The sequence below is a fragment of the Chanodichthys erythropterus genome, chromosome 4 (genome assembly GCF_024489055.1).
Source record: "Chanodichthys erythropterus isolate Z2021 chromosome 4, ASM2448905v1, whole genome shotgun sequence".
Classification (NCBI taxonomy): domain Eukaryota; kingdom Metazoa; phylum Chordata; class Actinopteri; order Cypriniformes; family Xenocyprididae; genus Chanodichthys; species Chanodichthys erythropterus.
In genome coordinates, this window is record NC_090224.1 from 16,590,883 (window position 1) to 16,618,756 (window position 27,874).

At 37.3% G+C, this 27,874-nt stretch overlaps 1 protein-coding gene across 1 annotated transcript in view; it reads right to left on the bottom strand.

The window, feature by feature from the left end:
- The window catches only part of slc35f1 (solute carrier family 35 member F1), a 114,195-nt gene extending 86,556 nt beyond the window's left edge, over positions 1 to 27,639 (bottom strand). Inside the window, exon 1 of the mRNA XM_067383183.1 lies at positions 27,417 to 27,639. Coding sequence (XP_067239284.1) covers positions 27,417 to 27,526 — 110 coding nt within the window. The 5' untranslated portion in view covers positions 27,527 to 27,639. The remainder of the gene's footprint in view (positions 1 to 27,416) is intronic.
- Positions 27,640 to 27,874: the final 235 nt, after the last annotated feature.

Genomic DNA, 27,874 nt, shown 5'->3' on the forward strand with positions numbered 1-27,874 from the left:
ATGTAGAAGTCTTTACTGTCACTTTTGATCAATTTAATGATCCTTGCTGAATAAAAGTATTAATTTCTTAATTAATGAAACTTTTGAATGGTAGTATTTTATTAATACAAAGTACTACATCAAATGAAAAATCTCGACCCAGGCATTATGAAAATATTGTACCATTCAAAAGTTTGGGTTAAGTATGATTTTTTGTTTGCCTGTTCTGTGTGAATTTGCATAACAAAAGGACAAAGTAAGTTACTCATGGTCTAATGCAAGGCACCTTTAGATAAGCACAAACTACAAACCACATTATAATGCCATTTTCTCCTGCTCTGTAGGTTTCCCTCTGTAATTTTCCATGTCCATAAGCAGATGCTAGACCTCCTAGTGCAAGTGCTCACTATAGCATACCACCGAAATCTAATATCCTGCCATGGAGACGACCCTCCGGTGTAATCTACAACACTTCAAGATGCAGTTAAGGCTCTAATGCCCGACTTCTAGAAATCAGTCCTGCTCACAATTTCTTGAGAGTTTCACATGTCATATTTCTCCCTTCCAAGAAGGAGCCTGAAACTAGCACAGACTCCCTGTGGGGTCTCCGTAACCCCGGCTGGCCCCGCTTTGCTATATGTATCAGAAAGCTCATGCTTCATTTAACTAATTCGCAAAGGGATTAGCGAGACCACAAAAGTGAATTCTTTCTCAAAGGAAGGGAAGTTCTTTCAACTAGGAGTAGTCTCACTGTGCTTGGTTTCAGGATTGATCTCACAGAGGGGTTTTACTCAAGGGTTTGGCCACCATGAGGTAAAGCGACCACAACTTTGATTACTTCCACATTGAAAAATCTGAGATGAGACATTCTCTCAACCTGGAACATCAAACCAGTTGTCCTCAACAGAACATTCTGCCACACACACAGCTGCTGAACAGATTATGATGATCTAAATCTCTTTGAAACTGATCGTTTAGACTCTGAAAAATCACTAAAATTTGAATGAATGGACCATATCGTGTAGCTGATGAGATAGATATATATATACTGTTCAAAAATTTGGGGTCGTAAAGTTTTTTTTTTGTTTGTTTGTTTTTGAAAGAAGTCTTTTATAGGCAACTCATCAAGGCTGCATTTATTTGATCAAATATACGATAAAAATAGTAATATCGTGAAATATTATTACAATTTAAAATAACTGCTTTATATTTAAATATATTTTCAAAATGTAATTCATTCCTGTGATCAAAGCTGAATTTTCAGCATCATAACTCCAGTCTTCAATGTCACATGATCCTTCAGAAATTATTCTAATATGATGATTTGCTGTTCAAGAAACATTACAGGTGTATGTACACCTGTAATCGCACATCATTACAGATTCTACACTAAAAGGGTCCACAATATCACCAATTATGCTAATGAACCATTAATCGGAGGCATATTTGGTTATTATGATTATTTTTATTGATAAATTTAATATTTTATTGAACAATGCGACTTACTGCCATAAAAGCAGTCCATACTAATGCACTATATTACAAGTCTTCTGAACCCATATGATAGCTTTATATGATGTCAAGCCAGATATTTATGTACATTTTACTGAAAATACCAGCATTATGGGCACTGTATTTGATTTTCTCTCAAGCTGAAGCAGAGGGCAAGATGGACTACATTTATGGCTCTTTTGTGGTTATTTTTGACAGATATGGTGACTGAACTTCCATCGTATGGAAAAGCGATATGTCAGTGTTACACTGAAAAATGAAAAAACATGCAAACAGGTTTGGATTCAACAGATTTGGCTTCATTTTTGTGTGAATTAACCTGTTAAACTCTGTTTTGACCTATTACCACCTGATGATACAGGTAGGTATTCAAATTAGATGCAAATGCAAAAATGCACCTCACTTGTTACAGGTTAAAGGTCCAGAGCCAAAAGCACATAACATATGGGTGCCTGACTTTACATGCTTTTGATGTTTCCAGGGTTCCATCAGTTAATGGTATGTAAACCTACAATATATTGAGTATACAGAACATGTGAACATGAAATCAAACTGAACTTTTCATTCCTCTATGGTAAGTAATATCTACTTTTCATGAGCCAATCAATTCCTGACAGATCAAGCCTGTGCTAAATTTTTTTACAAATACTAGAGATACACCAACATTTCAGCTACCTAAAATTTTCACAGAAACAGCTATTTTCAGATTTAGGCTGAAATGATTTTGGATGGCCAAAATCAATGACCGAAACAGGCCTTAAAGGGATAGTTCACCCAAAAACGAAAATTATGTAATCATTTACTCACCCTCAAGTTGTTCTACACCTGTATGAATTTCTTTGTTCTGTTGAACACAAAAGAAGATATTTTGAAGAACATGGTTAACCAAACACTTGCCGTTTCAGAGATACTCTGTCCCAGTCGCCTTGCCATAAGAATTTAGCTCTTGCCAAAGTCGCTCAGATCTTTATTTCTGCCCATTTCTCCTGCATCCAACACGTTGATTAAGAGTAAGCAAACTTGAGATAGATTGACTTTGATTGAGATAGATTGGAATGGGACAAGTGGGCATAACATTCCAAAAAGAACTCAGAATCAATTAGAGTAAGCTAAAACAATGACCAAATAGCATTATCCAATACCACAAAAATAGGTCAATTTCCATCTCGGAGTGACTTTTAACACTGCACAATAAGGCATATGTCAATTCCGACAAAAGAAACCTGACCATTCCCTCCCAAATTCACACTCCCCACATTTCAGAAAGCCGCAAACAACATGGCCTGTGTTCAGTTGGCATGCTGGGTAGCAGAGAGCCATTGTGAGATCCAACGATGCTGCCAGAAAACAACTCAATGGTCACTTCACTCAGTACAGAGCTGTAGTCATGAAATAAATCATCCCTCATATACTGCGGCACACAAATAACCACTGTCTCAGTGTCTCCATTCTCAGGGTCATAACTCAAGCTGAGCGGATGCTTTCAAATCAGTTTCTCGAAAGATACAAGCTTCTCTCTGCAGTTTTGTACAAATGCCAACCAATTAGCATACGATGAAGAAGTTGATTTTAGTACTTGTTATAAATCAGTCACTGGTTTCCAAAAACCTGTTAACAGTAATTTTCCTTGCCATATGGTTAAAAATTTCAAATAAATATGACAAGTCAATGAAAGTTAAAAGAAAATCATAACCAACTTCCATAGCGCTATGGCTTATGGGTAATATTAGGGATCAGTTCTTGAACCTTATTATTATTATTATTATTATTATTTCCAGGAGCTCATTGCTTCCACCTTTAATTAATCTCCTAACAGTGATTGTAAATTAGCTAACTGCATGATTATACGTTTCTGTAACCACATACATTGGACAGTCACCTCCGATACCAGATTCTCAAAATTGTAATGTTGACATGCATTCTCTGTAAAGCTGCTTTGAAACGATATGCATTGTGAAAAGCGCTATACAAAAAAATGTGAATTGAATTGAACCTCACCTCTTCTTCATATACACTACATGTCCGGGACGCATTATACAGACACATGGTTTCTCCTGCCATTTCACATCAACCAGAGGATCCCACGGTAGCTGCACAAATCTCAGACTGCCTGGCGGACATCTTAGCATGGATGAAAGAACATCACCTGCAACTCAACCTAAAAAACACAGAGCTTCTCATCTTCCCAGCCACTTCATCAGCACAGCACAATTTCACCAACCAGCTAGGTTCAGCAACAATAATCCCATCAAGTTCAGACCCATCAATCTCGGGGTAATTTTTGATGACCAGCTGACCTTCAAAGACCACACTGCTACAACAGCACGATCATGCAGGTTTGTACTGTACAAGATCAAGAAAATCAGGCCCTTCCTAACTGAGCTTGCAACACAACTTCTCGCCCAGGCCCTTGTCATTTCTAGGCTGGACTATTGCAATGCCCATCTGGCTGGACTTCCAACATGTGCAATCAAACCTCTTCCAATGATTCAGAATGCAACAACTCGATTGGTCTTCAACAAACCCAAAAGAGCCCATGCTACACCGCAGTTTATCTCTTTGCACTGGCTTCTGGTTGCAGCTCGCATCAAGTTCAAGACATTGGTGCTTGCCTACAGGACAACCACGGGTCTGCCCCCTCCTACCTCCATTTTCTCTTATGAGTTTACATCCAGGAACCTGTGGTAGGTGACTGACTGGCGCCTCATGGTAACATCACAGAGAAGCACAAAATCACTCTCGAGAACATTTTTGCTCACTGTTTCTTGCTGGAGGAATTATCTTTCCAATCCTATCCAGACAGCCGAATCCCTGATCTCTTCCATTTGCACTTGAAGGGTTAGTTCAACCTTTCTAGTTCAAGAAAATTGTCATCAATTACTGACCACATCCAAACATGTAAGACTTTCGGATATTTTCAAAACTAAAATTAGGTTATTTAATGATATCTGAGAGATTTCTGACAGCTATGCATCTACCACTTGTTCTCGCTTCAAAAAGTTAATAAAGAGATAGTTAAACTAATCCATATGAATTGAGTGGTCAAGTCCACATTTTCTTAAGAAACATGATTGCTTTATATGGTGAACAAATTGAATTTAGGCGTTTATTCACATTAAAAACATTCATCAGCAAACATAAACAGAAGCTCAACCGTATTTGATTGATGCGCTAGAACAAACCTCAACCTGCATAACACACAAGAATGAATCTCATTGGTTCTCGCACGCAAGCGAGCAAGTGTGTATTGATGAATATTTATATGTGAATAAAAGCCTAAATTCAATCTGTTCATCATATAAAGCGATAGTGTCTCTTCAGAAAATTAGGACTAAACCCCTCGATTCATATGGATTAGTGTTATGATCTCTTTATGAACTGTCAATGGAAGGACAGAAAGCTCTCAGATTTGATAATATCTGCGTTTGTGTTTCAAAGATGAACAAAAGTCTTACGGGTTTGGAACGACATGAGGGTGAGTAAATGATGACATTTTTCATTTTTGGTTGAACTAACCCTTCAGCTTGCAGGCTGCTAAAAAGTTTATTTTACTATCTACTTTACTATATTACTTTGTCTACGCTCTCACTATTTAGTAATCCCTCCCTACTCTAGCTTGTGTTTTAAACCTCTTTAAGATGAATCGCTTGTTGTATTCCTCAATTGTAAGTTGCTTGGAAAAGAACGTCTAAATGAATGAATGGTAATATTACCCTAAACATATTGCTTTGAAAATTCAGTGTCAGTTTTGACATACTATTTTCAACTTACTATGATTTGACAAGATGATCCTAATCTTGCATACTATAACATACAGATACTTTGCAAATTGGAACGCAGTCACCGTTTCAAAGAAGACAGACATTGGCAGGCACTCTTAAAACAAAAGTTAAATCATAATGAGCTTCATATCAGCCTGATGGGAAAAAGATGGTTAAAGCAAGAGACTTGAAGTATAATGGTATACCGCAGTGCTTCATCAAACTTAATTAGAGGTCTAAAAGACAGAAATACTTGGCTGTGAACCAAGATGAGGTGTCATGACCAAGAGCAAAAGACAGCAGGCAACCACATAAAACTTTTATTCAACCATTAAAGCACGTCCCGCAGAGATGCCTGTCAAATGGGACAAAAAATGACTAGTGATCACAGCTTCGTTGTCAATCAGAAACCTTAGGCAAGCAGCACGACTACTTAATTGGTACCATCACATGGCATACTGATGAATACAAGTGACATCGTAAAACTAGTAATTTTTTAGCAGTTGCATTATGTCGATTCATCAGATTTAAACTTGTAATTTAGCTGACACTTTCATCAACTTTTAGGTCAATCATTACTGATAAAAAATAAATCATTAAGTAACTTCACAGTGCTCATGACTTTGAGACAGGAGACTAGTTTAAAAGTGAAAAAGTACATTCTTCAAAACTTCGTTTGTGTTCCAACAATGAAATAAAATCATACAGGTTTGGAATTACATGAGCGTGAGTAAATAATGATGGATTGTTCATTCTTATGTGAACCATTTCTTCAATCTGTTCATACTGATTAGGTTTGAATATGATTACTACCTAAATTAGCATGGAAATCCCAGCAATTACCTTCAAGATTAGCATCATCATGACCTAATTAATTATACATTCACTATCTGCAACAGACACTCACTATCATTTACTAATCAAATAGATGTTCATTAGTGACATCATTCTTTCATAGCGAATGCAGAAACTCCAGCGGGGTTCTCCATGTGAAGTAGAGCTCTGTACTACTAATGAAGATCATGCAAATAAAACTTAATGATAAATGCCCCTTAAAAACACATAAGACTTGATGGAAAGGCTAATGAGGAATCTAAGAATGCACATTACTATAAAAATCAGCAAAACCAACTAGAGCTGCACAATTATTTCTCTTGATAATGTAACTGTGATTATTAATGACACATTCTATTTACTGTGTAAGCTGCTTTTTAACATGTCACTGTGTAATGCTCGTTTTATTATATAAATAATTTCAATATGTGTTATTTAAGAACACTTTTTGGGGGGTGTGACAAGGTCTTGTACCATGAGATCTCGCAAGAATAAAATGTGACGAGATTTCTGAGATGGTCCTTACTGCAGAACATGAGATCCAGGGGGTGAGGTTGGATCCAGATCCAATTCCTCCCACTTTACATATCCCTAAACCTACCTGTCTCCGCCCCCTGGATCTAAACCTACCCGTCTCTGCCCCTTGGATCTGGATCCAACTCTTCCCACTTTACATATCCCTAAACCTACCTGTCTCCGCCCCCTGGATCTAAACCTACCCGTCTCTGCCCCCTGGATCTGGATCCAACTCCTCCCACTTTACATATCCCTAAACCTACCTGTCTCCGCCCCCTGGATCTAAACCTACCCGTCTCTGCCCCCTGGATCTGGATCCAACTCCTCCCACTTTACATATCCCTAAACCTACCCGTCTCCGCCCCCTGGATCTAAACCTACCCGTCTCTGCCCCCTGGATCCAGATCCAACTCCTCCCACTTTACATATCCCTAAACCTACCCGTCTCCGCCCCCTGGATCTAAACCTACCCATCGCTGCCCCCTGGATCCAGATCCAACTCCTCCTACTTTACATATCTCTAAACCTAACCGTGTCCGCCCCCTGATTCTAAACCTACCCGTCTCTGCCCCCTGGATCTGGATCCAACTCCTCCCACTTTACATATCTCTAAACCTACCCGTTTCCGACCCCTGGATCTAAACCTAGCCGTCTCCTCCCCCTGGATCTAAACCTACCTGTCTCTGCCCCCTGGATCTGGATCCAACTCTTCCCACTTTACATATCCCTAAACCTACCCGTCTCCGCCCCTGGATCTAAACCTACCCGTCTCTGCCCTCTGGATCTGGATCCAACTCCTCCCACATTACATATCCCTAAACCTACCCGTCTACGCCCCCTGGATCTAAACCTACCTGTCTCTGCCCCCTGGATCTGGATCCAACTCCTCCCACTTTACATATCCCTAAACCTACCCGTCTCCGCCCCCTGGATCTAAACCTACCTGTCTCTGCCCCCTGGATCCAGATCCAACTTCTCCCACTTTACATATCCCTAAACCTACCTGTCTCCGCCCCCTGGATCTAAACTTACCCGTCTCTGCCCCCTCATGTGTTCTGCAGTGAGGGGCTACTGGGATTTCTCGTCGAGGTGAAAAGCCGTCTTGCAATATTGCCATGATGGAGAGTGAGGGTGAAATTAGGGTAGAATATGCCAACGTTGCGTTTACATCCAGCTCATCCACCACAAGCAGCAGAGTCGTACGTAGTGCAGCAGGAATCAGAGTTCACTAATCATATGACGAGATGACTGACAAGACGATGGCGGAGGATTTGTTGCACAACAGAGCCTAAGCGTCTGACAAATGTCTTGTCTTGTAGAATGTCTGATAAGCACCGTAGCTCCCTAGTCACAGAGTACGCGCAATTGCAAAAGTAAACTGCAAGTGTGCATTCAAACGCATTTTAATACCCTGCTTTTTGAGAGATATATAAATATATAAATGTAGGCTACATACCCAAATCAGGAGGAATACTGCACCTTGGTCAAGCAATGAAAAAGTGGTGCAAAAAACTGACAACACAAGTACACCTAATTCAAAATTATACAATTTACACTTTTCTCGATCACTTAATTGGGCCGAAACGGCAGTCACAAAGGTACCATTGAGATCAAAAGCGTCAGGCACTGAAGAATTCAATACAATTCAATGTTTCTGAAGGGTGCATCCTCTCCGACCCTCTCTAAAAGACGAGTAATTACCTCAGTGCCTCAGTCCCCAAAAGCCGCTGGTTATGATAAAGACAACCCATCTGAAAAGAAAGATTGAGAATCTCTGTACGTGAACGAACAAAAGTGCCATGATGCTCCAGAATTTCTGCAGCTTCATTTATTTTCTTATTGTCGTAGAGAAAGAAGCTGCTCCTAGCTGACAAGAATATCGATGAGCACGATGAGTACATCCTAACCTCGAATCTATTTCACAGGACACTAAATCACAAACTTTATTTCATCTTTTTTTTTTTTTTTTTTTAAATATAATCCAAGATGTTCATTTTATGAATTATTTACCTGCTCTTAAAAGGTAATAAAGAGTTACTCAGGCATAGCGCTCTCATGAATTATTCAAATCAACAGTATAGTACTCATCTAAGAGAAGGGTTGCCAGATTCTACTGTTCTTTAGGCTCAAACTTGAATTACACTGAAATGATATATGCCATCAGAAAGTTGGAGGCAGGTACAATCCTTGCTGACTGGATACAAGCAGCAATCACTGTTCTCTGTTACAGCACATTTCCTGCTTCAGTGGTTCTGTGAAACAGTCCTCCCAGAGAGGGTCATGAGATAAGCATAGATCCCCACATTCTTCACAAGTTCAAGCTGTATCAACGCTTTGCAGTCTCAATGCACACATGCAAACCAATTAGTCCATGTGGACACGCGCCCACAAATAATATATGCTCATGACTGTGCACACTTAAAATAGTTCACTCAGAAATTAATATTCTGTCATTATTTACTCACCCTCATGTTGTGTATAATGGATATGTGATGTAAAAGTAAACATGATTCATCAGACAAGGCAACCTTCTTCCATTGCTCCATGGTCCAGTTCTGTTGCTCACGTGCCCACTGTTGGCGCTTTCAGCGTTGGACAGGGGTCAGCATGGGCAGTCTGACTGGTCTTCGGCTATGCAGCTCCATACGCAACAAACTGTGATGCACTGCGTATTCTGACACCTTTCTATCAGAACCAGCATTAACTTCTTGAGCAATTTGAGCTACAGTAGCTTGTCTGTTGGACCAGACCTCACAGGCCAGCCTTCGCTCCCCACGTGCATTAATGAGCCTTAGCCGCCCGTGACCCTGTCGCCGGTTCACCACTGTACCTTCCTTGGACCACTTTCGATAGATACTGACCACTGCAGACCGGGAGCACCTCACAACAGCTGCAGTTTTGGAGAAGGTGTACAATAGGTTTCTGAGAAACCTTTTTGTGCCACTACCAGCATCAGTCATCTGATAAACTGGGAGAAGAAGATTTTTAACATAAAAAAAAAAAAAAAAAACGATTACACGCTTTATTTTTATTGAACACCCACCATAATCATGCAGGCCTCAGAACAGTCACAGGACAGCCACCCCTACAGCTGAATCCTATTTAAGTGACCTTGCAGCTCAATTCTTCTGAGAAAGCCTTGCAGACTACTGATGCTGATAGGTGAGGTTGCATTATTTATCAAAAACACCAACAAATGAAAAACCCAGAGAGGGGGCGGTGAAGCTGGAGTTGCGTCAGCTCAGATGGGAATTATACGGCCGCAGGTCATTCAGCAGCCCAGGGATAATCATTCTTCAAAATCTCTGAAGCAGCTTTTGGAATGCAGCCACTTTACCATCTCCAAAGGGGCATCAGCCAGCAGGAGCCACAGCCGAAGAATCGACCAGCAACACTCCGGTCTGGCAGGAGTACTACCTTATTGAAGATGAAGCAGAAAGGAGGGAATGCATGCTGAGAGGTGCATAGCCCTTGGCATTTTGTCAAAAATAACAGAATTTGCAACTACACCAGAAGATGCTTCTAATAAAAAACTCCTGATAGGATGTGTACGAGCAAATTGGTTCCGATATTTTTTACTTGCTCTTGGTTAGCAGAACCTTTGAAAACCTGCGAAGTAACACATATATCGTATATACCCTAAGAAAGCAGCATATTTCTGTGGTACAGTGATATGAACAAAAGATACTATTTCATCTGTCTTCTAGCAAAGGAATCTGCCAGCATTTCCTACAAGCAACAACACTTTCACAATTAATGCACAGTAAACACACAGTTGTCAGGCCAAACACACTGGCTTTGAGCCTAAAACAAACCCTGCAGTCCTTCAATATCCCATCAATCCACATGGCACTGAGCTGTCAGATATGAAAAGATGTCTATGCTGGCAGAGACCTTCATCTCTCTACCTGCTTCAACAGATGCATATTTAATCCAAACACAAGCATTTCCTCCAGCGAATACAACTCTTACAATTCCACAAAGGCAGATCAGGGAAAGTGCATTTATACTGGTGAAATATAGCAGCTAACACTCCTTTGATTTCTGCAAATCTTGACATATTTGATCAGGGCACATTATAATCTCCAAACTACATCACAATATATATAAGATACGTATATATATATCCTTCACGATCCTTCAGAAATCATTCTAATATGCTAAGTTGCTCAAGAAACATTTGCTATTATTATAAATGTTGAAAAAAGTGCTGCTTAATATTTTTGTGGATACTTTTTTCAGGATTCTTTGATTAACAGGAATTTTTAAATGCATTTATTTTAAGTAGAAAGTCACTTTTGATCATGTTTGTGTAAAAAAAAAAAAATAAAGTTGAATACGGAAGGCGGTCTGGTGGAAGCTAGATATTTTAAATATGGATGTTTCTTACACAAACGCATCGCCTAGCTTCAGAAGGCCTTTATTAACCCCCGGAGCCATGTGAAGTACGTTTATGATGGATGGATGTGGATAGAAGCACTTTCTTCAGCTCATACTCGTTGGTATCGCTCAATGCCATTATAACGCTTGGATGCATCAGGATATTTATTAATATATCTCCAATTGTGTTCATCAGAAAGAAGAAAGTCATATACACCTAGGATGGCTTGAGGGGTTGCTAAAGCTTGGGGTAATTTTCATTTGAAAGTGAACTAATCCTTTAATATGCAGAGTCAATTATAAGCCATTCAAAGTCTGTTCCCCCCATTTGGGCATCAACCAATAGCGTGAGTTTGGGCTCCCTGAATGTTCTCCGGCCTAAAAATATCCATAACTGATTGGTCTTATGTGCGATGACATCCTCTTCCTTGCATACACAGAATCTCTCTTTGTTCCCACATTGATGACCCCACAAGGAGTGGGCTGATATTTCACAGGATCGCTTCCTCACAAACACATCTATTCATGAACCATGTGCACAGCATGTCTGAACGGAACAAGCCCTTATTGAACAAGCCTGAGAGGGAGAGGGGCGAAAGCCTTGCTCACCCCTTCCTCACCACTGAACAATTTCTTTCTTTAAAGGTGAAGTGTGAATTTCTGCTCCATTAGCATTGCCAAATGGAACTGCAGAAAAGAATAACTGTTTTCAAACAGAAATTCAGCACTGAGCCAATGTGCAGGTAAACCTACAGTCACCTCTATATATTAATGCAAGATACTACAGGCAAAACAATTGCTTTCTTCATGCATTGGTCTTTTTTTTTTTTTTTTTTTAGATTTTGGGCTGCAGTATTTTGCTTCCATAACATCTTCTTTCAGACTAGTATGAAGAAAACACCTAAAATACACATTTAAGTGATTATTTTATTACACTTTGGCCCAGTTTCACAGACAGGGTTTAGCCTAAGCCAGGATTAAGCCTTAGTTCAATTAGCGCATTTAAATAGCTTTTATAAATGTACACTAGAAAAAAAAAAAACATTACTGGTGTGCATCTTGAGACAAAACAATGGCTCTGACATATTTTAAGATCAGTCAATGCAAGTTACTTTCAGTTACAACAGCTCAAATATGCATTTTAGTCTAGGACTAGCTTAAGCCTTGTCTGTAGAACTGGGGGATAATCTAATTACATCTGCATATTTCAAAAACAATACATATCTTGAAAGGTCGTTTCCTTAAAATGTGTTTTTTCTCATGCAGTGAGTCAGATATCTCCACTTCAGTAGCACTTATACACAGTTTTTTTACAGAATGAACATTCAAACATTTATCATGAAATGATTATATATCATTGGTCTGATTTGTATAACATTTTATTCCCAAAAACATGAAGAATTTTAATTTCTGATAAAAATTTCAAATCTGAAAAAGAGATTATCAAAAATCCCCTCTGTAAAAACCTTTAACTGTATTGTCAAGAAAAATGAAACTAGCTGCCTTTATGCAATGTTCAGATTTCTGTTCTGGAAATGTATGCAAATGAATGCATGTTTAATTAGATAATGCTGTATTTGCAAACTTAAACATAATATTTCATTTTAGAAAACTTGTAATACAAAACAACTGTTTTAATGTACTGTTATTAATCAACTAAGGAAGTATGATATTTATTAGTTGAAAATATTTACTCTATTCACCTGTTCTTAAGCTGGAACTAAGGTATTTTAACATTGAAAAAGTTACACATTTCAGCTTCAAAAAAAAAAATTATAATAATAATAAAAAAAAAAGATTTGGGCCCCATTACATTACTTGATAAATATATCTAGCGTGACTCATGAAGAATAATGATGCACATTATTTTAAAATATATTTATAATATTTCATTGAAAAATATTTTTTCCATCTCCTTAACTTTCTGCTCACATAATCAAGGATGCATGGGCATGAAAAATATTAACCAATCATTTTATAGCCTGTTCACCTCGTTTTGAGCCAATCAAATCCTGATGAATAGTAATATACACTTATTAATTTAACAAACACTTTTAACCAAACAAATGCAAGCAATTTGTCACAAGAAACAACAATACTTATAATATATGATGCCAAATTTAAAAACACACTGGTACACAAGGTGAAGCACAATTTGCCTCGAACCGCAGAAAGAAGTTTTCTGTTTTCATGTTTTCTTTCATCTTCCCCCTTACTTGCTCTTCAGCCCCTTCCTCTACTTTCCCCTGCTTTCTAGTTTTCAGTCTTATTCTCTTAATCTGTACCTTCAGGGACTGTTTCACATTTATTCCTGAGAGCAGATGAAGGTCTTTAGCTGTGGCTCCTGAAGCCTGACCCAGTTAGTCAAGCCTAAACCTCATTAACCAGTGATGGGAGTATATGGACCCATTCCATCAGAGGCATCAGGGCTAAAGAGAAAAGCACAGAAGAATAATAATGTAGTTTAAGGTTTGCCAGGTGGACTAATGAGTTCCCACAAGTCAATGATCCGACCCTCTGGTTCTGCCCAGAGATCCCTGTTCATCAGTGAAGCCACATTCTCTGCTTAGCTTAGCTTTGCTACTCTGCTGAGACATGGCTAGCAGAGTCTGGAGTGCTCACCGTGCATGTTAAAAGGTGTCTGTGCATGCTAAGTGCATCTTGGGAAAACTCTCAGGGCTGGTGATGTCAGATAGAAGGGTTTAAACATCAGAATACAGAATCAAATGCGACTAATGACAAAGAATGGTATGCATAAAAAAGTTTCTTTTTTTAATTGCATGACTTGATATAAGTGATGTATGAGAAGTATGGATTTGTCAAATGTTCTTTCGTGCCACAGCTAAACGTGTGCAGTACACTGACTCTTTGTTAAAGATGACAAGCATGTCATTTACTGAGAACTTAAAGGGTTAATTCACCCAAAAAATGAAAATCCTGTCATTAATTACTCACCCTAATGTCGTTCCACACCCATCAGACCTTCGTTTATCTTCAGAACACAAATTAAGATATTTTTGATGAAATCCAAGAGCTCTTTGACCCCTCCATAGACAGCAAAATAATTTCCACTTTCAAGGTCCAGAAAGGTACTAAAGACATCATTTAAATAGTCCATGTGACTACAGTGGTTCAACCTTAATTTTATGAAGTGACGAGAATACTGTGTGCGCAAAAAAAAAAAATAATGGTAAGAGTTTTTGCGCACAAAAAGTATTCTCATCGCTTCATAACATTAAGGTTGAACCACTGTCTGAGTAATTAATGACAGAATTTTCATTTTTTGGGTAAACCAACCCTTTAAGCCTATAAACAACCACTTGTTGAGATAACACAGGTACAGTAAGTTTCCAGTGACAAGAAATTTGTTTGTCAACACTCAATCAGAAAATGAGTTATGTTTGATATATACACAATTCTATAAATATATTTGTAAAATATATTGCAAATATTTTAAATATAAAATAATATATTTATACATATAATATATAATATACATATTAAATATATTTTAATATAATATTTTATAATATTACACTGTAAAAAAATATTTTCATGATTTGTTATCACAATATATTTTGTCAAATCAACTTTTAATTAATTAATGTGGTTCAGATAACATAATATTTTGAGTTTCTCAAATCGCCTTCACTGTATTAACTAAAATTTTTTATTTCAATGAACTCAAAATTAAGGCAACCAGGTAACATACTTTTTTTAAGTTAAACCAACAATTCTTTTTTACAGTGTAGACTATGTACAGACAAAATGCCAAATTATTAATTCCTATTAAGAGTCATTTTTAAATCAATTTCATTTGCAATGTCTTTTTTGCCAGTCAAATGACTCAAAATAAAGCTGTTGGTGTTTTAATTTTCTGGTTCATTTGTTGTAATGGGAATGGGAGTTTAAGCACATTGCATTGTGGGATATTATTATTTTCCGTGTGCCTGGTTGTATACTGCACGGTTTGCCATCTGATACTCTATGCATACAGAAAAATTACATTCTGTGCACAATATGCATATATAATGTATAAATAGTAAGATTGATACACTAGCATGCAAAAATACTGTCTAAAAAAGAAAAATACTTCAGCTTTTAGCACTTAATGCTTTATTATATACAGTGTGCAAAAAAAAAAATCAAGAACATTAAATAGACCAAAGGATTTTATCAACAAATACTGCAATTTGTCAGAATAAAACTCTCAATTGGCTTCAATTTGACATTGAAAAGATGGAGCGGAAATGCATTTTCTGTTCTTCCAGTGTGATGGTTTAGTCTGCATGACCACTGGAGGTGTGGAGAAAATGTTCAAACAGCCCCAGTGCGATCAATGCCTTGATTATGTGCGGATGCTCCTCGCCTTACATCACTCCTTGGCAGTCATAAAGACAACCGCTAAATGGGCGAACAAGGCCGGAAAATTGGACTCCAGCCATTTTCAGCGACACATCCTCTCTGTACTGACCTTTGACTCTGATCTCAGAATTTGCAGGGAGACTGAACTTGGTGGGGTGTTTTTAAAGCTGACAGAAATGCTCAAATGTGTCTGGCATAAAAATCTGTATTATCATCCAATATATCAGTCTGTGCATGTGTTTCTTCAACTATGGGCACTTTTGCCCTTTTGCCTTGCTAAGACTAATTTCATAGCTAAAAACATGCAATTTAATCATATTTTATCACTTTTAAAGTAATAATTTAAAGCATAATATGACAAAACTACCGTCTGATTGGAAATTATATGATTCATTTTCTTATATTTAGTTTGAAAATCTGACTGGAACAAGGGTAAAAAAAAAAAAATCTAAAATAAATATCAACCCTGGGACTTAAAAGTACCTGTAGTTGAAGAAACATCATAACTGGGCATTGACGCATTAGAGCATCAGTACACCACTCAGAATGTGATTTTACAGATGCCTTATTGTATTGACAATATGCCATCTGACACGCTTAGATTTTATCTGTGGCGGATATTGACTAATGGCGCTGAAATGTCTTTGTCATAATGTCTGTTTATTGGACACTAGGGGACAGGAAATGGAGACTGAGTTCCATTTAAGCAGTAGGAAATGAACATGAAATCCTTGTGTCAAGACAAACAGGGATGGTCCAGGCCTTTAATTAACCCCTATAGACATGATAAATCGCTAAGGCTTTCCTTCTCTCTTTAATCTCTTAGAGGTGCAGTTTCTGAGGCTCTGCTATTCAATCTTGAAAAGACTGTATAACTACTTTTATTATGATAAAAAATACATTTTCTGGATTTTCTGTAATGTGCTCCGATTGGTTGGCTGGACCAGTGTGTTGTGATTGGTCAACTGCTTTGAGTGTGTTTGGGAAATCCTATTAGCTTAACAGCAAGCTTAACCATGCTTCACCTCTTTCTTTTCTTTTTTTTCTTTTTTTTTTTTTGCATATACCCTAAGCGGGAATTACATAAACATTGATCAGCGAACATAAACAGAAGCTCAATCGAACCTGCTTGACACGTGAGAACAAACCTCTTGCAGAAGCTCAAACGTGCTTGTAACTCATGAGAATGAACCTCACTGGTTCCCACAAGTCCGTTTACCATATTTGATATGGGCGTTGATGAATGTTTATGTGAATAAAAGCCTAAATTCAATCTGTTCATCATATAAAGCGACTGTGTCTATTCAGAAAATATGGACTAAACCCCTTGATTCATACAGATTAGTTTTCCGATCTCTTTATGAACTTTTTGAAGGGTCAAGAGTGTCAGTTGTGTAGCTTTCTATATGGAGGGACAGAAAGCACTCAAAATTTATCTTCATTTGTGTTCTGAAGATGAACGAAAGTCTTATGGGTTTGGAACGACATGAGGGTGAGTAAATGATTTTCATTTTTGGGTGAACTATCCCTTTAAGCTTATAGTACATTGAAATTCATCATTATATGTCTACTTCAATGCGAAGTGAAATTTCAGGTGCACAAATTCACCAAGAATTTCCCCTCCAAGTATCAGACTACACCATAATAATGCCACTCCAGTGCACTGAAATAAGTCAAGTCACCAGACAGGACAGTTCAAGTGGTTTCTAGTGGAAGGAAGTGTTGCATGACAAACATTCAAGCTTTTCATACCACTCGAGTCACAGTGATAAAAGGTAGCTGTCAGTGTAGATTATGACCAGCTTTTAAAGCTGACAGGACGTTTACAGATGCGGCAGCTCTGTCACTGACCCCTTATGAAAATACTCATGTGAAAAATGCACATTTTTAACCTCCTTTTTTGTAGATTTGCCACAGAAAACTAAAAGGGCTAATAAGGCCTTGTTAACCAGCAAAAACCATGACCCTTATTGGGACTGTGCTTCATTAATTTATCTCAATATGCATAGAACGCTTAAAGGTAAAATACCATTCAACATTTTTTATGTTTTTGAAAGAAGTCTCTCATGCTTAAGCCTGCATTTATTTGATCTAAAATACAGTAAATACAGTAATACTGTTAAATAATAATTAATTCCTGTGATGGCAAAGCTGAATTTTCAGCATCATTACTCCAGTCTTCAGTGTCACATGACCCTTCAGAAACCATTCTAATATGCTGATTTGCTGCTCAAGAAGCATTTTTATTATTATTATCAGTGTTGAAAACAGTTAATATTTTTGTGGAAAACGTGATACATCTTTTTCAGGAATCTTTGATGAATAGAAAGAACACAAATATTTGAAATATCTTTTTTTAAAATCATTTTTATAGTAACTTTTGATCATTTTAATGTATCCTTTTTTTAAGAAAAAGAAAGAAAAAACTGCTTATCCCAAACTTTTAAATTATAGTGTACAGTAGCAAAAACACTCAAAAATGTAAATGTAAAACTAAATCTTTGTTTATAAAGAGCAAGAAACCTTGACTAACACTTAGGGCCCTATAATTTCCGCGATCACGTAATCGCGGAATCCAGTCATAAAAACGGAATTTACTATATAACGCGGAATGTCACAGAATTTGTCAATTTTTTGATGAATGAATTAAAAGCAGGTCAGTACACGTAAATTAAATCACAATATAGACTAGTGACTGAATATTAAAACTGCAAAAAGATTTAAACATGAATCCTGCATGCCTGTGTGACTCTGAAATGAATGATGTGGAAGCGCGGTTTCATTTACCTCACACCGCCTCACACACATGCGACGCTCGCGGTGTTTTCGCCCTCTGTTGCCTCACTATATGAACACACGAATTCATCTCCATTTCAATTCATCAGCATTTAACCGCTTTGTTTGAGAAAACTACCATCATAAACACAGAGAAACTCAAAGCTTTAGGCAAACAGTCAAAATAAAAGTTTGATTTAACTTGACAGAAACATATTACTGTTGTAGAGTAGAATTTAGATAAATTAATTTAATAATAAATTATTGAAATATATTTTAAACAATAATCTCAGTGTTTCTTCCATGTTTTAATTTTAACAGTAAAGCAGATTACATGGATTTCATGATTAAAAGATAAATTAAATGGTATGCGTTCATTTGATTGTCAGAAAAATTTAAATACACAACGGAACTTCTGAAGAAAAAAATAATAATATTAAGATTTTTTAATTAATTAAAATTGTTGTTTTTAAGAATTCAATTAATTAGACATGCTTTTTGATTATTAAAATGGAATTAAACCAATAAAATGGAATCCAGAAAACAGAATTTGGTAAAAAAAAAAAAAAGTTTGAGGGGAAAAAATAAAACGTAGGGCCCTAAAAAATTTTTTTTTTTTGTTAAACTTTTATTAAATTGTTGGTAAATTGGACAAGATTCATTATTTCAATAAATTAGACATGCTTTTTGATTCCTAAAATTTAATTTAACCATTAAAATTTAGTCAAAAAAGAAATAAAACGGAAAAAAACGTAATACAGAAAAATTAAAACGGAAAAAACGGAAATAAATTCAGGCTACAAAAGTGTATATGTCCCCTCTAAAGATGTGACTGACGCTGCCATTGTTTTTGAGTTGGGGAATATGAGTATAAATTTTGAGGTCAAGCACACTAAGATTCTCCATCCTGCCTATTAAAGCACCTGCTTTCCCAGTGGCCCGTGCGGAGACAAATTGAATCCTGGGCGTCCTTCATTCACCAGCAGACTGACACACAAGGCGTCACTCCTGAATTCCCCTAGATTAATCACGTTTCACTGGAGGGAATCAGACGTCAAGTGAATGATGATATTTGACTTTGCTGCAACGCTGTGAGGGGCAATTAATTGAGGAGAAAGTATTTTTATTTTTATTTTTTTTCTCAGTTATGTTCAATCTTCCTGTATTGTCAAAAGCCAGCTTCCCTGTCACCTCTACGCAAGATCAGAATAGATCCAGGAATGATCCACATGTCCGGGCAAAGCATCTACTAACACACACACGTTCCTAATGTCAGCGCTCCAAAAGATTTATTGAAGAAACCAACTGCTGAGTTTGGAAGTGGCAAAATTTTCAGACATTTTCCACTCTCCTGAGCTGATGTGTGATATTTCATTAGTCTTAGACCTCCCACAAATGCAGCAAAGGAAGAAGAAAGTAAGCCATAAATATGTATGCTCTTCTGGTGAATGTGATTTCACCAAGTACAACATGTTCCTGGATCAACATCTTTATGGATCCTGGAACAACATTCCAAACAACCAATCAGATTTGAGGGTCAAGTTTACAGTATATGTCAAGATTAGGCTTACAACCAAGGTTAGGTGCTTCTACATCAGTGTTATTCGCCTATCATTTCCCTTAGGGATACCCAGCAGGTTTAGGTTTAGGGGTAAAGATATGGTTAGGACTGAATTTTCAGACAGGAATGTTCCAAGATCAACAAAATATGTCTTACTTGGCAAAATCACAGTGACCCCCCCCCCCCTCTTCTGGGTATCTACATGTTAAGGTAATGTAATTAAAGACATTGTAATACTTTTAAATTCACAAGTCTCCGTGTGTTGAAAATCAATTTTTTAATGTTGTTTATATGTCTATGTGATGTTTTTAATATGCTTTAAGACAAACCATGTGCAAATCCATTTATTTATCCAGTATTTTCTTTTTAAAACTGCAGTGATCTTAAGACAATTTCAAAAATGCGGTTTGAAATCACTGGTGTTTCTTACGTCACAAACTACCTTCTAACCAATCATGTCAACGTGCCTTTGACGTGTGATTAAATTGTGCAGCATTTACTTCAGTAAGTTGTCCGAGCGGATCTCTGAGCTTGTGTGAGTGGAGGCGGGGCTAATTAGCATATTCATAGATCCGCGTATACTAAATGAAGCAAGGTGTAGAGTTACATTCAAGATTTTTTTCACAGGAAAAAAAAGTTTAAATATATCATTTTGGTGATCAAAGATTAGTTTTAAGGGATAAAATTATTGACTACAGGTGGACTTTAAGAAAAAAAAAACACTGTAGACACAAAAAAAGATTTAAAAACATACTTTTAAAATATCATTTTAATTTTACTGACCCAAATTTATGTTATGGTAGTGTGTACAGTATATCCACACTCACTGAAGACTTGAGGAATTCAGCTTTCAAAATATTCAGCTTTACCATCACAGGAATAAAATTACATATTAAAATATATCAAAAACACTAATAATTGTATTAAAATATTGTAATATTTAACGGTTATTGGCAATGTACTTTGACCAAATAGATGCAGCCTTGGAGAACATAAGAGACTTCTTTAAAAATATATATTCTTTAGTCATTGAATAGTGATGTATTGTATATCATCCATTGGTGTTCACTGTATGAATTTGATTTATACTGGAAAAAATACATAAAAATTATTAGGTATTTTCATACAACCCTAAAATATGGCTTTAGAAAACTTGGAATACAGTGTATAAGCAATAACTACTTCCATGATGCTTTTATGGTGCTTTTGTGTCCTTTTTGTAGCTAAAAAATCATCAATCCTCATTATAATAGCATGAATAACGACACCATTCAATTTTTCCATTTGAGTTCAATGGAAGAAGGAAAATAATAAAGATTTGCAACAACATGAGAGTGAGTAAATGATCACAAATATGAAAACATAACAATAATCAATCATACTAAATACATTTTAATGCATCACGTCATCCTCCTCAACATAAAGTGAAATAAATACATTAAACTGCATGGAGGAAGGACTTAAAGAGGGTCCTGCTAAGCCAAAATAAAGCTGATTAAGATGCCTGGATTAAATTGCTCATAACTGCTCCACAAAGCAATAAAAGCGCATTAAGCTGCGAACAAAACTATGAGGCTCATTATCAGGAGAATTTCATAACGAAGACTGAATGTTAACTCAATTTTAACAGCTCCTGCCAAGTCAAGCCATGTGAGTTCCTCTGACCTGATTACCGCCACATGATTAAACAGCCAATTACATTGCCGCACAAGGCCCCGGAATAGCCATTCTGGGAGCAGAAATCATCAGATCTGCTCCACTGTTATTCTGAAAGGGTACTTCATGTCGGAGAAATACAGGTTCAATGAGTTCTAGGCTTTAAGCAACATTTCAATATTTCTATATAGAGGGGTTTCCTTCCAAGCTCCCAAAAAGAAGGTCTTGTTTGTAATTAAATTTTTGGAGCTTATCTGATAATCATAATCTAGAATAATTTCTGAGAATAAAGATCCAAATTAAAAAGATACTTTGTAGAAAGGATCCTGCGTCCAAATCTTCGCCTTGGAGGGATGAATGGCACGTTTCATTTAACATTTCACATGATTTCAGCTGTTCGGCGTGCAGTAATGGTACCACAGGAAATGGGAACAAAGTTGCGCTGTTAGATCCAGGAAGTCCACGCAGCCATGTGAATGGCTTGGCTGCACCAGAACAATAACATCAGCCCTCCCCCTCCTCAATGAGCCATGCACATTCCATGCATTATCTCCCAGGTTGCTAAGAAAACTAGCCACTTTCTTCAAGGATTACATTACGTCTTAACTCTGACAACGTGAAAAACTCAAGTATGACTAGCAGAATCTGTTGGGTTCAAAGAGGCTGTTTAATTAAAAAAAAAAAAAACATTCATTCTGCACCAAGGATTCTGATTATATATATTTCAAATAACCTACCATGTGGAAGCTGTAGACTAGCAGAAAGCATGTCTGTGATCTTTATTTCAGGGGAACTAATGCCAGGCACGCAATACACAATTTTCAAAGCCGTCGAATCGCTGTTATTCTTACACTACACGACTGTCTGGGGTACCATTTAGTTGCTGTTATGTGCACATTACTTAACGGATTGGCCACAGGGGGTCACACATTACACATTTCAATAGGAAGAATCGTCAACATCTCTGCCGGGTCTTCAAACTACGGCTGCTTCCAAAATCGCATACTCTCTTGAGTAGGCACTTATTTTGAATAAGTAATTTCTTCATGACCGCTAAAAATATATATATGTTTTATAAGGGCTTTTCACTCTTCTTCACTCCAATTGTCACGTTTTCCATCGCGTTTGACATTTTACTGATCATTCACACAAATGACGGTTTATACACATTGTGCTGTGTTTCCATGACTGCCCAAAGTGTGTGAATATAAGGCATGTGATTGATTTTGGGTTCCTAAGCATCTAGTTGTAACAATGTAACACTGCGTCGTTTCAAACTGCACAAATTTGCCACCGCATTGCGGAGTTAACAACGCTAAGGCTAACCAGCATCTAAATTACAAGTGTGAAACGTTCCTTTACCCAGGGTTAAAAGCAGTGTTAAAAACGTCAGTAACCTGGGTTAAGCGCAGTGTGAAAACCCCTGTATAGTATGAATGTGTGTAGAATGTCTGGACATAGCCTACTACATAGAGTACCTCAGAGATGACGTGTTTTTGTAGGCCAACCCGGAAGTTAGCGGCGCACGGGTTCCCTCGACTGAAAGCCTATGCATTTTTCCCATATTGGAAAAATCGCAAAAAATAAGCTCTGTGTTTAACACAGGGTTATGACACTTACACGTTTTGTCTATCAAGATAATCTTTACAAGTGAACACAACATTTATAGATTTTGAAGCCTAAATAAAGTTGTCAGATATAAAAAGCTAACAGTAGGCTATAAACGGACTACAGCACACCATGGTCGCGGATCAACGTCGTCACCACCAAGCTTCCTCAAACTGTATTTAAAAAACAACTTTATTTATAAACATGATTGCTGATTATGATCTGCGCTGTGTATGAATACTTTTCCACTTTTTCATGAGAAATGCTGTCCAAATGTCCCGTTTTTAATGATGACGTCTAAAGTCCCCGCCAAAGGAAGTAGTCCCTTTTAGCAATTTGTTAGCAACCGCCGATTTTAAGACACAGTAAAAGTTCATAAGTGGGTTACAACTGGTGTGTTTTACGTCATAGATCAAAACGTGAAAGTATTTAGAGGCTTTGTTAACCACAGACCTTATTTTAGCAAAAACCCATTCAAAAAACCCATAGACTTTACGGCGTTGGAACCGGAAGTCCTAAAATGCTAACTCGCTTCCGGGTTTTGCCTACAAAAATGCGTCATCCCTGGGGCACTCTATTGGCTCTCTTATTGTAGTCGCAGACACATCCAGATTTTTAGCATGCTATCTGAAAAAACTCACAGGCATCGGTGACGAATCAGTGCTTCTCTCAAAATCGTGCAATGTATAGCATAAGGGGCAAAAGGGACATTTTGGCCAAATTAGTTTTTTCTTTTGTTTTTCCAAGAATATTCAATATATTAACACTGAAAACAATTAATACAATCTATTATTTTAGTACTGAAGTTAAGAAATGTCTTAGCACAATGACTGCTGCATTTGACTTGACATTTTACCAAGATGCCCAACCCCTCCATATGTCACAGAACTAGCTGGGACTGCTGAGTAGATCAGTTTCAGAGAAATATAATCCATTACAAAACATTATCAATTTCTCCCTAAAACAACTTCCATCCATTTGCAAACATTATTAGCTGCAATGCAAGAAAGATATCTTAAGCAAATCTTCCTTTGCCATGTGAACCAAATGGGTTTTTCTACAGACTAAATGTGATTAGATTTAGCTTAGCTGTCCTCACCATCCATGTGTCAGAGAAAAGAACTGCTTCCACCCCCACCCCACCCCCCAAAAAAACACATTTTGATTGAGTTCACTGTGGAATGGCACAGTATTAATCACTGAAACAAAGGATCTGATTTTCAGCTGAACACTACGCATACACATTTTGAGGTGAGGATGGAAAACAGCTCTACCGAAGGTAATGGAGAACAAACTCTTTTTTAATGCTGCTCCTAACATGCCATGGGGAATTACTAGATGTTGCATATTTTATATCTTATTATGTCACATTGTCTCTGCAACCTCGTTGCACACTGTGAAAAGCAGTAACATGGCAGGTTTTACCCTTGATACAAGTTCAAGAATATGGGTGTTATTTTTTGCCATGGAATTAAAAAAAAGAATCATCATTATGCAGCTCTTACCATGTCGCTCTCGAGCTCCAAAGAGGATTTGAACAACATGATTTTAATTTTTGAATGAACTGCTCCTTTATGTGGTTATGGCATCCAAATGGAAGACAATCAGCCAGGGTAAAACAACCTTGAGGGTTATTAATGCAATCTGAATCTTTCCTCCATTCATGGGCCAATTAAGCTTCATATCGCATTGCTGGTTAATAGGGCATTGCTAGGTTGTTTCTAGAGTGTTTGAGGTGGTTAATGAGGTGTTGCCAGGTGGTTGCTAGGGTTTTCGGAATGCTGTGTGGTTGCATATTGGTCTCTGTCTAGGATGGATGGATAGATGGTTGGATGTGCCATTTTCTGTCCAACAGGTGACTATCAAGTGTGATTTGATCAAAATATCACACTATTATCTATCTCAGCAAGCCACTTTGTTTGAAGCACCACTCTAATCTGTAGCACAAATAGTATCGGACAAGTTACACGCTACATTTTAGTGTATAAGTTTATGGGTATGAGCAATAACAGTAGTGATGTGGCACAGACGATGTTCACTTTTGTATACAGTGGATATCCTACTGGTTAAAAGATTCCTCAGCTTCACTTTCACCCTAAGAGCAGATTCCATTTTTGGCAGGTTCACAATGGGCACAGAAGCACCCAGTGTGCAACCTGATCTGCCCCTGCACAGATTCCACCTCCTGGGATATTGTTCTGGGAAATAAAGGCAAGTGGCGGGGATAAAAAGGACCAGCAGATGGCAAAGAGAGAGAATGAGTGGGCCGCCTGACTCATCTGACCTAGGACTACCAGCTGTCATCCTCTCTGCATAACCACACACACAACTGGAGCTACTGAACCCTACCCTTACACACGCAGATGCACAGATGACTAAACACAACAACTTGAACAAGTTAGAGGAACACTGTCATGTTTAAATGTGGAACATCCAAATTACGATAAGAAATTAACCAGGGTTTGAGGCCACCATACTTTCTATGCCTTTTATCAAATTATTTACCTAATTAAATTCATATATGGGTCATTGACGAATAAGGTTTTTAAAAGTGTAAAAAAAAAACAGTGGAGATATAATTAATTTTGAAGTTTTATTAAGTGTTAACAATGAGATTATGTGGTTTTTATAATCAATTAACACTGCTTTTGGCATTTTTTACAAGATGGACAAAATTTGTCACCAAAAAAGTCATTCGGTTTAGCCAAAATTTCGGTTTTACTTAATGACACTTTTGGTTTTACCAAGTGACGATATTTTCAAATAACGCTACAGGCTCATATCTAGCTAGTTAGCCTGCTAGTTAGCTAGCAAAAGGACAATCAAACATTTTATATTTAGTACAAGTTTTTAAAGTATTACAACATTTTCCCTGTTTTATAGCGGTTGTACCGAATGAACTGATGTTTCGGGACATGCGTATGAGCAAGTGAAAACATGATTTTTTTAAATAGATAAACAGAGTTAGTTACTTTGCTTCATGACTATGTGGTCCTTTGCAGGTGTCTGAATGATGTCATATCCTGTTACATGATATTGACCGCATGACTTGATCCAAAATGGTCCCTTTATATCGGTTACTCCGAATGACATCAATGAAATTCATTTTTCTGGACATTCTTTCTCATAACAAAACAACAACTTCTACACATTATTTTAATACCATTTTGCACTGTTGATATATGATGTTATAAAATCATGCCAGAATAAAAAATATATACATTTATTACATTTAAAGATATTTTAATCACAAATGAAATGGCTGATTGGCCTTTGGACGGTTAAACCAAATGACCTTTTGACACTTCAAAATCATTAAAATACCTTTATATGTATCAAAATATAATTAAAACCTTTTGGATTCAATAAAACAGATCTAATTGTACTACCTTACCTACCTTTGGATGTCATATCTTTGTTTTTTATTATTATTATTAAGGCATTTGGACCTGTCAGGTCATTGACCCATATATATGCGAATTGACCTGCAAATATAATTATATATATATATATATATATATACACTTGAGTCAATTTGGATTCTATACTTGAATCAGTTATTACTGGAATCAGTGAGACAGCAATGGTATTCATAAAATGTCTTAAATGTGAATTTTGAGCTAACATGATGGGTTTTGATGGAAACACTAAAAAAAGTAATCAATTTGAAGGGGAAAGTTAATTTCTGACACTCACTCCCACCTAAATTAAACGTGAATTTGTCAACCTCAGAACTTGATTAAGATTAGATTTTCAACTCGAGTTGCACAGATCAGTTTTATTTGACCAAATTGTTCTTTTGTTCTAAGTACACAACAGGTTTTCTTTTGCAACACTTTAACAAGCGTTGTAGACAGAATTCCCCTGGCGTCTGCGTGCACTTGTGATTGATGGACGCACACATCACAAGACAAAAGAGGCGAAGTGTGCATTTCTCCTCGAGACCTTTCCGTCACCGTGATGAAGTGAATCCTGACTTTTACAAAAAGATCTGTAATGCTCACTGCAAGCATGCAGACAGAGGAACAACATTGGAAGGATGTTTTTTTAAGAATCAATTTAAGCAATTACAGTATTTGCCATTAGAACATTAATATTTCCTAAATCACAGTCCAACTGAACAGTAAAGATGACCTGCCACTGCACATGAATGTAAAAACAGGACTTGCTTCACCCTATCTATAGCTGATGACAGACTAAAATAAAGATTTAAAAACAGGTTTATCATTTGGATCAGCTATTACAAACAATCTTACATCTGGTTGCACTATTATAAACTCTAATGTGACCATTAGAACAGATGGGTTCGGTGTACTCTGATGTAAACATGGATGAGCAAACCAGGTGCAATTGCAAAATAAACATCTCAATAAATGTGCATAGCACTACAAAGTTGAATTGATTTCTGCTGGCATGTAAGAGCAAATCCAAACATATCCTGATCCAATATCTCCAGTGCTTTCTCTTACCTGTTAAGCACTTTCTTCATCCTCTGAAACACCGATGGTGATGCGGTGACTGTCTCTGATGGAATGGTCTCGATAGTGGTGACAACATGGTTCTGGTGCTCGGGCATCATCTCTAAAGCTGAAAACTAATGCGATCAATCAGTAAGCAGTGATCATTCCAAAGGCTTTGGTTATTCCGACCAGCTCTCCATATTGCAGGTGAGAATAAACAGGTGTATGTATCTCCAGAAAGTGGTGGAGGAGGAGGGATGCTGGAGGCTCCTATAGGTCGCTGGATGTTAGAGATTCATGCACGATGATGCACCTGTTCCCCTGTTTGCTTTCTGAGCAGATGTGTCCCGGTGTTTCGGTGCGCATTTTCTGAACGCCAGAGCAGGACTGCCGTGATTATTGGGAGGCGGTGCGTTTTTGAGTGAAATAGACAGTTTGGCCGCTAGAGGCCACTGCTTCCAATGGTA